The sequence below is a fragment of the Podarcis filfolensis genome (assembly GCF_964270895.1).
Source record: "Podarcis filfolensis genome assembly, chromosome: 2".
Lineage (NCBI taxonomy): Eukaryota > Metazoa > Chordata > Lepidosauria > Squamata > Lacertidae > Podarcis > Podarcis filfolensis.
The window spans coordinates 36,481,034-36,498,037 of NC_139605.1; the positions used below are offsets into that span (position 1 = coordinate 36,481,034).

The 17,004-nt window shown below is 41.7% G+C and overlaps 1 protein-coding gene across 1 annotated transcript in view; it reads right to left on the minus strand.

Moving 5' to 3' along the window:
* PLXND1 (plexin D1) overlaps window positions 1–17,004 on the minus strand; it is a 154,274-nt gene that overhangs the window by 59,749 nt on the left and 77,521 nt on the right. Inside the window, exons 12-17 of the mRNA XM_083602674.1 lie at window positions 13,900–14,063; window positions 11,563–11,714; window positions 8,182–8,281; window positions 5,085–5,224; window positions 3,610–3,777; window positions 882–972 (exon numbers count right to left, since the gene is read on the minus strand). Of these exons, the coding sequence (XP_083458800.1) occupies window positions 882–972; window positions 3,610–3,777; window positions 5,085–5,224; window positions 8,182–8,281; window positions 11,563–11,714; window positions 13,900–14,063 (815 nt within the window). The remainder of the gene's footprint in view (window positions 1–881; window positions 973–3,609; window positions 3,778–5,084; window positions 5,225–8,181; window positions 8,282–11,562; window positions 11,715–13,899; window positions 14,064–17,004) is intronic.

The window sequence follows — 17,004 nt, forward strand, 5'->3', positions numbered from 1 at the left end:
CGGTGGCAGCAGCAGGAGGCCCCATTAGCTAAAGTGGTGCTTCAGGTTAAGAACAGTTTCAGGTTAAGAACGGACCTCCAGAACGAATTAAGTACTTAACCCGAGGTACCACTGTAGTGGGATTGGTCTAATGAGAGGAGCTTTATAGCTTGACCCACAAAATCTGGACTGAGGGACACCACAAGCAGAGTGTAGGTGCACCCCAAGGTTGTCCTCCCTAACCAAGAGTTAATTGAAAGCCAGTGTGATGTACTAGCTAGACTCATGGACTTAAGACCAGTACTCACTGCTCAGCCATGAAATTCACTGAATAGTTTTCTGTTAGGCATCCTCTCTCAGCATAACTTATCTCACTGGCCTATTGTGAGGCTAAGGGTGGAGGGAAGAGAAGAACATGAGTGCCACCCTGAATAGGAAGGGCAATATAGCTATTTAAGTAATTTAACCTGTGGGAAAATATCTACACCAGGTTAAGGAATCTATAGCCCCCTGGGATTGTTGGGCTCCAACTCCCAGTGGCTCCAGCCAGTGTGGTCAATGGTCAGGGATGATGGGAGTTATAGTCTAATGATACCTGGAGGACAACAACCTACCCGCGACCAGTATGATCCTACAGTAAATCAAACTCTAACCCACCCCAGGGGAAACAGGAATGGAATGGTAGCAATTCCCTGATGATCCAGGGGAAGAAAAATATTGTAGGAAGTTAGGTGGCGGAGGTGGACTGCCATTTTCAGTGGGTCACAAACTGAGGTGAACTAATATCATTTCCGGCTTCTATGCAAAACTTATGCCTTCTATTTTGTCCACCATCATATTTGACTGAATGCTTCCATCATTTTCGCTCTTTTCTTTATCATGCTACTCTCACAAAGACTTACCGTTTGTTCTTTTCCAACATTGAGAACAACCATAGACACATTCTGAACCATCAAGAATCCATTTCCTTCCACGGTGATGATTCTGCCTCCACTTTTAAATAAAATGAAAACAAAAACAGTGAAGTAAGGGATCAGATGAAGAATGGGGCATCTTTCATTCATACAAGATAAGAAAATGAACGAAAAGGAAATAGACACGGTCCTGTATTGAATGAAGTCTGCAGTCCTGTTCAGCCCAGCATCAATCAACACTGTGACTGGCAGTGACTTTCAAAAGTCTCAAGCAGAGCCATTTTTAGGTTATTCGCTTTACCAAACTGTAGCAGAATAAAGGCTACTTCACACATTACCCAGAAGTAAATGCACACAAATTTAAGCACATGTGGTGGAAAGCATTGGTCAAGCAAGGTGTGCAAGGACAATGATCAGACATGTGGTGGAAAGTATACTTTGCTGTATGCGCATCTTACAGTTTTACAAGTATGCACAAAATGCATTTTAACATGCATGGATAAAAGAAAACGTAATAGCATCTGCTTGGACTAAAAAGTGGACAACCTGCAGCCTAGAGGCTGCATGCAGTCACTGAAATAATTTTAGGTTGCTCCCAGCATCACCTAATAACTTCAAAAGCACAATTCACCAATAAAATAACAAATAACTATTTCACCACTGAGGCTAAATAGAGACATGCTCTGAATATATTTTATTACCTCGGCTGCAAAGTACGAATAAATAGTTGCGCTGACATGAATCCTGGATGTTTCAAACACTTGTTATGAAAAAGCGGAAGGTTTGGATAGTCTTACCCCGTCAGACAAGCGGCCTGAGGAATGCTAAATGTGGCACCATCAATGTGAAATCAATTAAAGAAAATAATGAGATAGCTTTAGCACATGCCACCAATACAGAGAGGAGGAGAGAGGAGAGGCTTGTCTCCATTGGTTACCAAAAACTACATCCAGACTTTACCCCGCATGTGGCCTTTCATTACTTCAACCATTTCGTGTTCTACTTGCTTTAATTATACCGCAACATCAGGTGGCTCATCGGGGAATTCAGGAAGATAGTGATTTATCCCCTTTGCCTCCAAAAGACACTCAAATGCAAAGTGATAACACACAGGGCTCTTACAAGCACAGCCTTCGCAAGTCATTTAAGGCCTCTAAAGCCTCAGCGTGCTGTGGTTATGCATATTCATAGGCTCTCTGTAGTTCACGCTACATCTGCGATGTTGCTTGGTGTTTCCTTGAAGAAATTTAATTCCGAATGGTATTTGATCATTGCAGGGAAAAACTATGTTAGGTCCAATTACGCTTTTGATGAGGAAACCTACAACACCACGTTCAGCAGAAGAGGCAGCGTGGTGGTAAAACGGAACTAGCGGCGAAGTGCTCAAGAGGAATCCTGCAGTATAAATTTCCAAGCACTTTGTTGCCCTCTTTGGTTGGCCTACAGTAACAGTGCCATTTGCACACCACGGTTTAAGGTAAACGTAAAGGAACCCCTGACCATTAGGTCCAGTCGTGACCGACTCTGGGGTTGCGGCGCTCATCTCGCTTTACTGGCCAAGGGAGCCAGCGTACAGCTTCCGGGTCATGTGGCCAGCATGACTAAGCCGCTTCTGGCGAACCAGAGCAGCGCATGGAAATGCCGTTTACCTTCCCGCCGGAGCGGTACCTATTTATCTACTTGCACTTTGACGTGCTTTTGAACTGCTAGGTTGGCAGGAGCAGGGACCGAATGGGAGCTCACCCCGTCACGGGGATTTGAACCACCGACCTGCTGATCGGCAAGTCCTAGGCTCTGTGGTTTAACCCACAGCGCCACCCATATCCCCTACACCACGGTTTAGAACAGCATTTATTTGCAGCTTAGTGATCTTGAATGCTTCTGCCGAACTCTTATGTTTTGCAGCTGCCACCCTGCATTCTGACCCAGTTCTGTCCTGCCTCGCACTCACAAGACTGACAGAACTTCCCGCCCAGCACTGAAAACTGGGTGTGCTGCTGCTGCTCATTTGCAATTCCCCACATTGCAATTCGTGTTTTGGTTTTTGTGATGACATGCAATCCCACTTTAAGAACGTTGCATAAGATCAGGGCAGTTGGCCCTGGTTGGACTTAAAACACTTCCTGAGTAACTTGGGCTTCAGGTACACTTGCAGACTTCCTCAAATTTCTTTGTTCACATTATGCTGTTACACTTCAAGACTGTACTAAGCAGGGAGTGATTTCACGGAGAAATTCAAAAAGGAACTGCAGCCCCAAGGGCTCGAGGGGGGGAATGGAATCAAAAGCATTTTTTTTTCCAAAAAGAAAAAAGAAGCCCTGAAATGTGTCTGCCTTGCAGGTTCTTTTGAATAATAAAAAAATTTGCAAACTGTATCAATCAGTCGGAGCCAGTAGGAATAGTACGATACTCATGCGGACTTTGGCCTGAATTTCTACATCCTTTGAAGCACATAAACTTAGGATTCTTTCCCCATTATTAGTTTGGAGTTTAGTGATGCTAGCTGAAACTGGGTTTATGGTGAACAACTGTTCTGCCCCACTCATCTGCTCTGTCTGTTTTTCACAGCAATTTGTCTATTTTACTACCCCAGCCTCAGCACAATATGCAGCCTCCATGAATGCCCAAACCCCAACCTAGATGACCGCCTGCCACCTTTCCAATCCTATTAGTCCCTGTTAACAGTTCTAGAAAATTGCAGAGAGTAATGTCTTACCTGATCTGACTCCTTTTGGGGTTGATATCTCTTATACTTGGGTTTTTCTCATACTTGAAGGTGCTGTTATCACCAATACAGGACTTCCTTTCAAACTGGACACAGACTTTCACAGTGGTAGTAAATTCCACACCTGGCATGGTGCAAGTGATGCTAGTGTCAGTGCGACTATAAAAAAAGAAGACACAATGAGCTGCTGAGGGCAATGCATGGGTATGCCCGGTTGTTGTTCTCTACAGTGAGAATCCACACTACATGCCATTCAGCCGAAGCTTTATAACACAATGGATGTTTATGAAATTACAAATGGTGTGTAGTGAGCGTGTGTGTTTGTCTCTTTTTTGTCTCTGTCCATCTGCCTCTTCCTTCAAGCACAACTTGGGGCCACCTAATGACTGATTGGCAACCAGCTGAGGACAGAAAAAAGGAAGTGTTTCTTCATAAAATGCACAATCAACATGGAATTTCTCAGTATGTGGTGATGAACACTAGTCTTTATGGCTTTAAAGGATAGCTGGACAAATTCACAAAGGGTCTATCAATAGCTATTAGCAATGATAACTAAATGGAGCTCTATTTCCCTCGAAACCACTGATTCCGGTGACAAGCTAAAGGGAAAGGTTGTTGCCTTCATGCTATCTTCTTAGTAAACTTCTGAAAGGCATCCTGCTGGCTGGCAGTGGAAAAATAAGGCTGCAACAGATGGACTTTGGTGTGATTTCAAGCAGTGCTCTTCCAATGTAAGGTCCTGCCAGTTGTTTTGCTAGGGGAGGCAGGCTTTTTGTTGCGGGGGGGGGGGGAGTAACTTCAGTTTGCTAGGTATTTTTATTGATTTGGAGAGGCAGCTGCCCCTCCTTGCCCCCCCCCCAGCTACACCCATGGTCCTGCCTCATTCTTCCCATCCTTTACTGCTCACACTATCCTCATCAAACTGCTTTGCTGGTGTGGTGTGCTTACCTGTGGCGGTGTAGTGGGGAAAGCCCCATTGCATGAGAAAAAGCTATTTTGCAATCCATGCATCAAAGACTATATTAACAGAGCAAGATGTGCTTCTCCTACACTCCAGACTGGAGAACTGGGCTTTTTAATAGACTTGTTTTCTCACTTCTGATCAGGGCAGCTAGCTCCTGACCCTATTTTAATATTTGCAGCTCATGAGAAAATTCTGCAAATATAAAATTATATGCTAGTTACATATAATTTGAAAGAATTGCTAAGTACCCTTCACAGATGCAAAACAGCGGGGGAAACCATACAAGACTAGTAGTGAGATTTTATGGCTACTCAGCAAGTTTATATGTGTTGCATTACAGAGAGCTGTGCTGAATTTGTTCATACTGAAGAATTTGTGTTTCCTTGGAAAAGCCATTGGACAAACACTTGGCATATGGCATATGGTTCTTGTTTCTTGTCAGGTAAATTATAATTTCCTGCCTCCACTGCTGAATTATGGTTCATTCTAAGGCAGCACTTACCTGAGGTCTTCACATTCTTTTGTGTTATTGACCAAAACTCGGAGCTCAGATCCCACACTCAGGTTATTCCCTGTGATGGTTACTCTGGTTCCTCCTGCTTTAGGGCCAGTAGATGGAGACATAAACTTCACTACTGGAAGCTAAGTAAGAGAGGAATGTCAAGGTGAGGTATTCATTAGTTTCTTAGTCTGTAATTAATGCTAATGATACAGACATACCGCAGGCAGGGAAGATTCTGCATGTCAAAGGTTCTGCAACAATTCTCCAGGAAGAAACCAAGGGGGGTTAGTTTTGCGAACAAAGAAAGCAATTCTAACCACATTTGTTTGGAAGGGGGCTCCACAGACTTGTAGGGCTTCCACGCTTCCAATGGGACAACCTGTAAAATTAATCTCACAAGATGAAGATATGTAAAAGGATCTGGAGTAGGTTGTCCTCAGTATGCTGCTGATAATCAACTCTATTCCCTTTTACATCTGAAACTGGTGAAGCTGAGAAGGTGTTAAACTGCTATCTGGAGGCAGTAATTAACTAGATTAGTGTGCCAAAGTTCAAGCTCAGAAATGAAAAGGCAGAGCTGCTGTTGGCCAGATTAAGGTGGCATCCCACTTGAGGAATACCCAACTTGAACTTTTAACTGGTATCTATTTTGATGTCATTTTGATACCACATACAAATTTCTAATTATTTTCCTGACTGTAAAAATAAATAAATCGAAGCCACTGCTGCCTTATCTGCCTTGTTTTATCTATTCTGCTGCTTTCATTGTTTGGTAATATTCCATATTTGATTCTTTGAAATTGTTTTTAAACTTTGAAATCAGAAGCTGAAGAGCAACACAGAAAACAAACAACAATCATTTCTCACTTCCCACCAGTGACTGTTTTTCAAACAGTGCCCCTTGAACTCTGAACCTGGCCTAAAACCGTGCTCAAATTTTAAAGTCCTCTCGAGTTTCTGATGCAGTAATACACTTACATTTTCAGTCATATTTGTATCAGGCTGGCAGGCTCTGACTGCCTTGATTTGTAAGTAAGGATAATAATATCTGTGACAGTAAAACGGAGATGAAATTTATTGTACCTTTGAAGGAGCATTTTTAAAGAAATGCCATAGGTGTTCTTTTTCTGGCCTTCTGAAATATATTCAAATGCCTTTTAGTTGAGTTTAATCTTGCACAGCAAAATTTAATACCGAAGTGTATACTATACAGTAACATTGCAACTTTGAAGGGGCCTTTTTACCGAAAAATACTGGGATAAGCAGAATGTTTTTAGATACTTTTAAAAAGCACTTTGACTTTAAAAAACCCTATAATCCTGTGAAAAAGTTTTACATTTTTGTAAAAAATACTTTGTATGAGATTTAAGAGCCAAACCATGGTGAACAGGATCTCCTCCCTAGGCCTCATTTTTAACACTGAAAACCAGTCACTGGTGGAAAGCTAAAGATTTGGATAAATATTTCGATGCTAGGGAAGGAGTTAAACTCTCTCTCTCTCTGCTTTAAATTGCCTTTCCAAAGCTACTATTTACCTAAGAGCCAAAACATATTAATGTAATAGTTTGGATTGCCCTTTATTTGGGTTATTAATTGTTATTTTTGTTAATGCCAATTTGTTAATGTCTATCTCTTCAGAAAGTTATCTGAGCCTTCTTCTCTTGGGAGTTCTCAAACTGGTACCCCCCCCTTCTCTGCATTGAGCCAGACCATGACAAGCAGAGACCTCCAATATATAAACTGCCAAGTGGTCAAGTTATGAGTGGTACTGAAAGGCTTGAACCTTGCTTGAGCGAGGCACTTTGAGGTCCAACGGGACAAGTTAAGATGGAAGATAATCTGGGTGAAGCACCCTCCACCAGAATTCAAGAGATGACCCATAAATTGCTTCTCTGGTAGCACTGGATCCCAGTGAGACTCTCCCACAGGAGAAGGACCTTGTCCCCACTCTGCTGGGGAGAATCCCTATTCACATGGGATGTGAATGTGCCAAAGTAACCAAATTCTAGGTTTGGGTGTTTGAATTAGCCTCCATTATAACTGGTAAGATTTTATTCCCAGACGTTGTGTTGACGTTGCTCTTAGATGAAAGCGAATAGAACCCCCTTGGTGTTCTATAGCGAATTAGCATCACTAATGTTGCCAGCTGTTTGGATGGAGGTGGACAGATGATAGAAGGCAGCAGAAGGGCACACAATGGAAGGGTCCTGGGCCAAAGTGTGCGAAGGAACTCTCTCAGAACACTTGACTAATCAAAGAAGAGTAACAAGAGGTGTAGCTAAACATGGCAAGTTTGACACTGTATAGTTGCTGTTTGTCAGCTTTATTAACAGTAATACCTCCTAGCAGACCCCAATGACACACACGAAGCTATGGAGCAGATATCTCTTGGCAAGATAATTATAGTATTGACGTGAGAATTGTATACTCTGTAAACTTCCCTTTGTGTCAAAGCTGGAAGTGTTGATAAGATAGCTCTACCTGCGAGTTTCCATCAGTGATGGCATGTTTTTGTTGTTTGTTTTCTTAATCTTATGAATTAATAATTTTTTTTAAAAAAAAACTGTTCAGACTTGTGATTGTTGCCGGGCAAATTTTGATGTGTTTTTCCTTGTGCAGTTAATGGATGTACCTTCAATTGCTTTCTCCTGTAGGAATGTTGCCTGACCTGAACAAAGGCCTGGGAATGTTAAATCAATCATTAAAGGAAGACTTCCAACCAAAGCCACTGGCTCCTATTTTTGCTTCTGTGCAGGTGTTTCCTGAAGATGCAATTTCCTCCGGCACCATCAATAGCTTTAAAACATCCTCATCCTTTTTAACTTCTCCATCACCGCCATAATAGTTCTAACACCAGATACAGTTTTTTTGTGAGCTCTAATTTGCTACATTGCATCATATAATATGACTTAGTATTGCTATTTTTAAAAAAGGAGACTTGAGAGGAAGAGAACAAAGGAAGCTGCCTCATGCCATTGGTCCTAGTTCAGTATTGTCTACACTGACTGGAAAGGGCTCTTCAGAGTTTGAGACATGAGTTTTTCCCCAGTGACAAATTCAAAGTTAAAACCCCCAGTAAGAACAAGAAACAACTTACCACATAAGAGTATCGGTCCCTGGATTTTCCTTCTCTGCTCAAATTAACTGTCACCACATCAGAAAATTCATCTGGAGCTTCTCCAGTCCAGCACACAATTCTGTGTAAAAAAATAAATAAATAAGCAATTGTGACTGAGAGGAAAAATATGGATGAACTTGAAATAGTACCTCATAAAATAAAAGGTGGGCTGGATTGAACTCTATTCCCCGCTCTTTAAAATTCTTTATTTTTATATTAAAAGCATTATTTTGGATTCCAACTAAGATAATTTATACAGGAGACAGAGTAGCTTTAAACTTAATGCCTCAAATGGAGTTGGGCTACCATTTCCAGTGCAGATGATATTCCCATACAGAAAGTCTGACAAAAGGGTACTCCAGGTCAAAAGCACTGGAATCAGATTACAGTGGACCCTCGGTTTACGTTACCTCCGGGTAACGTAACTTTCGGGTTGCGAATGCGGCAAACCTGGAAGTGGGTTTGCCACTCACGCATGCGCATAAGCGCTCTATGGCGCCGCGCATATGCGCAGAACAGGCACCTCCAGTTACAAAGATTTTGGGATATGGCCAGGCCTCCGGAACGGATCCCGTTCGTAACCGGAGATACCACTGTATTTTGCTTGTGTGGTCACATGCTAAGGGATACTCCATTCTGCATGAAAGGGGGGGGGAGTGTCTGTTGGTCTCCCCACCAGTTTGCATTAAGAATTCAGAGCACTTTGGATGTTTTGGTAGGGAATGCTCACTCTTCTCTCGATGAAACACGGATGCCCCCCAAAATGGAATCCAAATGCCCAGCTTGCACATCATGGATTACCATGATCAAGCAGAAACAGTGTGCTCTCTTCTATGGCAAGGTGCCTTGTCATACTTTCCTCACACAGAAGCCATTTCAGCATCCAAATATTCACAAGTTGGTGAATTCATGATGGCAAATGCATGGTAATAGGTAGGCCTCCAGAAGGGGGCATATATAACCAAGTGTAAACTATCCTGGTACAAATTATTTCACTAACCCTTTTCTGTTCATGATGGACTGAGCCAGAAAGAAGTAACACCATTCCTACTGGGGCAAGAGTCAGTTCAGAATTTTGGGGTGCCCTTCTCAGAATGAAGAATTAAGCTAATTCTTATTTAAAGTGACTTGACTTTTGAAATTTTGTTGCCATTTTTTTCTGATCGAGCAACTACGTATTTCACATTACTAGAAAACGTGAAGCTCATGAAACTCCAATTATGCTTTATTTCTTATGAAAAGTCACTAAAAATAAAATAAAAGGTATTTTCGTTATAGAGAAATATGAAGTTTGTTCATGACCCAACAGGAAATAACTAGGTGTTTATATTAGTAGTAAATAATCCTGTGATTTAGATTTGGTAGCACCCTCTACTTCAAAGTATGTCTGTACCAGCAACCTTTGGGCTTTAATTAATTAATCTTTGGTGTTTTAATTTGCTCCTTGTTGTCCCAGTGCTGCTGTTTATGCATTTCCTGTCCAGGCATGCATGTTCCCATTGGGTCAACAGACTGCTCTTCAAATAATTGCATTCATAAACAACAACAACAACTAAGAGCTGAATATGTCCACTGCAAAAGCTATGGCGTATCATACTATAGGGTGCAAGAAAGAGGGGGAAGGGAGTGGCTGGTGGGAGGAAGCAAGAGGTCATTTCCATAGGGTAATATAACAGCCATCATCATTAAACACTACCCAACAAAGGAACAGCACTACCCTCTAGCACTACCCAACAAAGGAACAGCATCTCTTTTTGTGGGATTACTATTACTTTAAAAACTTTGGAATGCTTATTCAAGATGGTGCAAAGGACACTATGGGAAGGTTAATAAATGAGGCACTACTCAGATGTAGCGCACTGGGTGGGGTGGAGCCATTACTCTAGCTTCCCAGTGGATTATTGTTGCTTCCTGGGAGGGAGAAGGGGAGGCAGCAGGGAGGTCACCACAGTGTAAATGGAACAGCAGAGCCACTCCGTTACGCCTGCTGGTGCATTTGCACTATGCCAACTTCTCCGCTGACCTGCCCCTCTCCTTGTGGTAAGCAACCCACATGCTAGGAAGCTAGTGTAATGGTCCTGCCCCACTTGGCGAGTCACTTCTGGCACTACCTTTAATTCAAAGAAACCCAGGATTGGGAAGTTAATCGGGGTCAGGATTTGGGATAAAGTGTTCATTATATCCACTATTCCCACACGAAAAACAATTGGTGCAGGAACACCAATGCCTTGTTTGCGTATTTTCTCCTCTTCCTCCTCAGATGGAAATGGTAACTTCATAATTGCTATACCCAGCTATTTCCCTCAACTGTTCCTAATGGGTAATTTCAATTTCTTCCAAAATTAGATCTTGCTATGTTGCTTGTTATCAACAGCATGCCTTCAAGCACAGCCCTTATAGATTGCTTGATCTGCTGATCTTTGGTGGCCTCGGCTCATTGGCCTCCTACAACCGTTTTCCATAAGAAATTATCACGAGAATTTCTCCCAGGTTTTTGTGGATGATTTCATTCCAAAGTAACTGCACACAATCACCTCAGCTGGTCTCTGAAGCCTGTCTAGCAGAGATAACGAAGACAACTTTGCAAAAATGTATGTGAATGTGAAGCTAGTGAAAGGTCTGACAGCACAGAAGAAGTTTCCCAGTTGTTTTAGATGGAGCTGCAGAATGGGTAGCAGCTGTGCGAGTTTTGATTACATTTGTCCTCCTGACCTGCTGAGGGCACAGGCAGGAGACAGACAGGAGCTTAGAATATTGTGGAGATCAATTCCCTGGCACAGCCAGCTAACTAGAAGGCTAGTTAGTACCTGTCTTTTCCGCACTTCTTCACAGAAAGCGTTTGTCTCATGGTAACTTCCCCTCTGAGGATGCATGTGCATCACTCAAAACAAAACAGGACCTACGGTAATCTTCCAGATGGAAGTCCTCAGCAGAGAATACAATTCACAGGAACAACCTGAGAATTCTAGAATGTGACTTCTCTCAGCTGAAGTTATTACTGTGGAATAAATTCCTTGTGGGGATAAAAATCATTAATCAGTTTCAATATGTATCATACAGAAATCTGCCCTTTTCATAAATGAGCTGATTCAGAGTCAGCTTGGTTCACTGGGTCACAAAGCAAACAGTAGCAGCTACTATTAACAACTAGGCGGCCAGTGGATAATTGGATGCCTTACTCTCCATTTACGCATGCATGTGAATCCCTGCAAACATTTGCACGCTCATACCAAGCCCTCACATTCCTGATCTCTGAAGAAAGACCGCTGGAAGAGATCAATCAGCTGAAGAGGAGGAAATAAACGACAGCAATCCCTTTCCTTTCACTCGCTTTTAAATCATTCAGCATGAGTTACTCACTCCTCAGAGACGATATATCTGTCCGGGAGCGGCGAACACTTCACATTCCCTATTCTGACAGCGTTAATGACATCACTGAACCTACGGCCCAGATTTCTTCCTCGTATTGTGACTAGAGTTCCTCCTTCCAGGGGTCCATTCAGGGGCTCGATCTGCAAGTTCAAAGGGAACCTGATGAGAGTAGGTTAAAAGCAAAGGCATGGAAGGCAGCAAGGTGGGGAGCATTCATTTTTATTCCCGTCTGGGTACAAACATCAATTTTATGCTCCCTATTCTTCTACAGGGGAAAAAAAGGCTGTGGGTCCAATAAATGAGCCATATGCTTAAGATTCATGTCCTACTTCGGCTTTTGTGACTAATACAGTTTTTACAGTGCCTTTTACCTCATACAGAAATAATTTCATACACCACTGAAAATACAACTATCAGTATTCTTAAAAGTTTTGAATAACAGTTAAGGGAAGGGGGAAAGTAGTAAGAACTGACAAGTGGAGAAAACATAATAATGATACTAACTCTTTGCGCTGGGAACAGTCAGCACAATCTTTTGTATAATCCTTAACAAAAGGGTTGGTCTCTCTAAACACCACCATGCATGTTATGAATGATAACAGCTGTAAGTGGGCTATTTGTTCCCTGCCTTTTTATATACTGACCCAGCACTGATTCAGAGAGAAGACTGCCTAATTATCACCCTGGGGTTTTTCATTTAAACAACAATATCCAAGTCTTGCTGCAAAAAAGACTATAGTTTGTTTCAAAAAAGTGTTTATCTACCTGTCTGCCTACCTATGGCTTTTATATACTTCCCCAATCAACAATGTCCTCTGGGAGGTTGTGGTTAGCGTCTACACAACAACATTTTGTTGCACATTCAGGAGAGATTTTTATTTGTTACCCTTTGTTCTGCAGTCAGCCACAAAGCCACTTTGATTTCGCTGGACATCTGGCCTAGCTTAATGCCCTACATTTAGAAAGGGCCTTTTAAATTGCAACAAACCTATTGGAAAAAAAATAAAGCCGCCGAAAGCTGCACAGGAACAGCAGCCTTCCTTCCTCAAAGTACAGTTAGAGAGGCTGCAGCTTGCCATTCACTGTAGCTGCTGCCAGCATAACATGACGTAAGCCAAGGGGCAGGAGGTCAAGAGTGGAGGCTCCTTCTTCCGCCAAGCTGCTTAGGGCTGATAATGTTCCCTTACTAAGCTCAGCGTCCCTTTCCAATAGACTTGTGGTTGTCCTCCTCCCCCACAAGACAACTCTGTAGACACTAAAGAAAAGCTTGTTTGTTTTTGCAAATGGAGGGATTTGGATTGAATGTACAGTATCTGCTAAGAAATAGCATCCCAACCCCGTGACATGCCGTAACCTTAATTCTTGTGGTTTGCTTTCAATTCTTGATTTTGGCAGAGAGGCAGGAGGCTAAGTTTCCTATACAGTGGAGCGAGGTGGGCTCCCTAGCATTTCCTCTGTACAGCCAGGACTGAGAAACGGGAACGGTAGATGTTAACAATAAAATGGCTATTGGATTATGAATGCAGTAGGGACCTACCCATCCTCACCAACACAGCTTTAAGAGCATTTCTCTGGATTGTGATTTTTTTTATATATACATAAAATATTTTTATTACTACTACTGTCCAATCACAAATAGCCCTTCATGAGCAAAGAGTAAAAGAGGACGGTGTCCAAGCAACTTCATATGTGCTTAGAGGAAGCAGATTTCTAGACCCATTTCAAACTGGGGTCAGGTCCAGTTTTAGCACTGAAGCAGCACTGATCACTCTGGTTGATGACCTGTGTCAGGAGAGGGATGAGGGTGGGCAAGCATGATCCTCTTGATTTTCCCTGACCTCTCAGCAGCTTTTGATACCACTGACCATAGCATCCTCCTGGAGTGGCTTTGCGGCATCAAGAGATTTCTGTTTGGTCCTGCATCATCTGTGTTAGCATTTTAAAACTGAGACTGGTGAATTTATTCCTACTTTTGTGTTGGTTTTAGGTACTGGTGTTGCTTTAAAGTGGGTATTTCGAATGTTTTAATACTGTATTTTTGAAATACATTTAAATACTTTTAAACTGTTTTGGTACACTGATTAAATACATACAGTAGTTAATGGTTAGAATCCCTATCTTAAAATCTCTGCATTGGTGGGGTCGCACTAGACAGTCTTTAAAGTTGGCTCCAATTCTAAATACCAAGCTAGCCTAATGCATCCACTGTAAAGTCCAGAATACTGGTCCCTGTTCCACCATCCATTAATAACAACCAATTCCTGTTTACTGCGGCAAAATGACACTGAGCAGAATGCCTCTTTCTGTACTGTGCCCAAGACTTACCTTCTTAATCTCAGGAGGAGGACACATGCCTGGAATCTGGAGGGACTCAGTGTTTAGTCTACAATTAGAACTGCTCTCGCTCCAAATGCACTGATGACCCAGATCTTCTCTCCCAAGACACTGAGAACAGTCAGCACTTCCAATTGCACAATTATAAATCTCCACTAGAAAAAAGAGACAAATATCCTAAGCTGGAAGCATATATGACTTTGCTTAACTTTGTGTGTGCAACTGCCCCCCTGCCAGAGTAATGCAACATTACCAGCAGCAGAGTCTGGACATACAACAATTTAAGAAGTTTTGGCCATGGTCCTAAAGATTTCCCAGAAGTTCTGGGCACTCGTTCCCACTGCAACATAATTTAGTACTTGAAAATCCCTTTGTCAATTTGTGCTACATTTTTCTAATTCTAGATATCCACATGAGAGGCAGCTTTGCACAGCTCAATACATCTAGTTAGCAAAAACTTTAGTTTACAATGGCAAACAATTATCATTACAATGCTCAGCATGATACGTGCATTTCACCAACTTCCCCCAAATGGGAATCTTTTTACTTCTCTTATTTCTGCCTGTCCTTGTTTCAGTGGCTTGTTACATTTTTATTAGACCAGGAATGGAAAATATGTGGGCCTCCAGATGTTGCTGAGTCACATCTCTCATCAGCCCCAGCTAATCTAGCAAACAGGATGATGGGAGTTGTAGTTCAACAGCATCTGGAGGACCACAGGTTCTTCATCCCTGTGTCAGAGCACAAAGGGATTACCTGCTCTCCTAAAGTTTAGGCCTTTTGCCCCTGAATAAATAGGAAATCCTATTTATTAATCAACAGAATGTGGTGTCGAGAAACATTTTCACCACATGCTATAGAACAAAACCAAATCACATAGAGAGCAAAAACCAAATGGGAGAAGGGAGGGAAAGATCTGGATTAATAACTGTGGGTGGGGAATCATACAGACTAGTGTTTCAGCCAAACTGGAGCCCTGTTGCAATGAAAATGCAACAACTGACTTTTACAACAAAAACATTACAGTATAATTCTGAACCAAAGCTTGATTTTGCCCAATATTTTCAACCAGACAGTGGTATTTTTCAGACAGCTATCTGAATGATTGCCTTCAGCACCCTCTGATCAAAGATGTATTACCTATGAACATTGATATTACATACGTGTATTACAGCTAACAGCCATTTATAGATCTAACTTCCATAGACACTTGCACTATGGGATATTGCAGGCGACTAATCTTTTCCTGGTGCTGTTTAGCATCTATATGAAGCCATTGGCAGCAGTCATTCAGAGTTTTGGTGGCACGTACCACCAGCATGCTGATGACACCAAGTTCTATTTCTTGATAACATCTTAATCAGGTGTGGCTATGCAGTCCTGGACTGGTGCCGGAATGCAGTGATGGGATGGATGAGAGCCAATAAATTGCATCTGAATCCTGTCAAGATGGAGGCTCAGTGGGTGAACTGATCTATCAGTTGCTTGTTCTGGATTGGGCTACACTCCATCTGGAGGAGTGGATCTGTAGTCTGGAGATACTACTCGTTCCATCATTGGCACTCGAAGCCCAGGTGACCTCAGTGGCTAAGAGTGTTTTTCACCGGTTTGGCTGATACAATATCTCCAGTCGTTCTTGGATGACTCATAGCTTGGCCACAGTCATCCAGGCATTGGTAAATTCAACCTTTGCTGAAGCAACTGCAGTGGCCGCCAGTATGCTACTGGGTCAAGTTTAAGTAATTGTTTTAAGTAATCAAACAACTTGGGACCAGGGTATCTCAAGGACTACTTATGTTCCTTCTTGGTCAATGCAATCTTCAGCAAAGGCACTTTTAGTGGCTCTATACGCTCCTGAGCAATGTCTAATGACTATCGGGAGCAGGGCTTTTAGGGTTGCAGCGTCTCTTTTTCTGGGATTTCCTCCCTACTGATATTAGGCAGGCATCAACCGTGCAAAATTTTCAACCATTTTCATAACACATTTTTGTTTAGACAAACTAGTCCTGACCCAGCCATGTACCACTGATATTGAACTTATTATTTCGATGTATTGTGGCATTTAATGATTTTATATTCTCTGCTGCTTTAGCTGCTTTAGTATTTTTACAAAGAGTATTACACATTTTTATATATAAATAATGCAAAAATAATCACCATTTTAAAAATCTGTATGAAAATCTGTATTTAAATTCATGCCTAAATGTGTACTTAAATATTATCTGGTGAGAAAATATTTTTTTATTGCTTGTTCACCCCTCACTTGAAAATAATTTCTTCTGAGAAGTGAACAACAAAATCAGGTAAGTTGGTATAAATATTTAGAACACTTGAATTCAGCTATCAACTAAACAAGTAATGCAAAGCTGGTCATACTCTAGGGAAATCTTAGTTAACCCAAACCGGTTTTGGTGATAAATTATTGAATTACATACTACATAACTACATATTTTTTGAGAAAACATTTAAATATGTGTTTTATACAAATGGACACATTTCTTAATACATTCCACTTGAAAATGCACACTTTTCACATATTTCAGTATGTTTCTGGAGCGGAAAACTTTATTGCAAAATTCAGAGAAGCACAAAACCCAAAGGCTTATAATGCCCCAATCCCTATATTAGCCTCAGGGGTGTGAATGAGGTCAGTTTGCTAAAAATTCAGACCAAACAACATTCTCCTCCCTCCCTGGTTGGAAATAAATTAAAAACTTAAGTGGTTGCTCAAGAGTGTTTGCTTTGATTACAAATATATAGGCAGGGATGACAGAATTAGCAGAAATGTGTTTACATATTTTGTTTCTTCCCAGCATTGAAAATACACATATTTCAAATGTATCCCACAGTGACTCTGTGTTCCCATAAAAACTGCTGCTGGTTTATCTGGACATTTATCTCCTTTGAGCTAAATTCCATCCCTGACCCTAAACAGTCCACACATTTTTGTTTCAGTATCAATCCAGTATGATATTTACAGTACAACCCTACACATGCCTATTTGAAGCCAAGCCCCACTGAGTTCAGCAGGGCTTGCTCCAGGTATGTATAGCATTACAGTTTTAACAGCTCAATCCTATACATGTTTGCATAGGA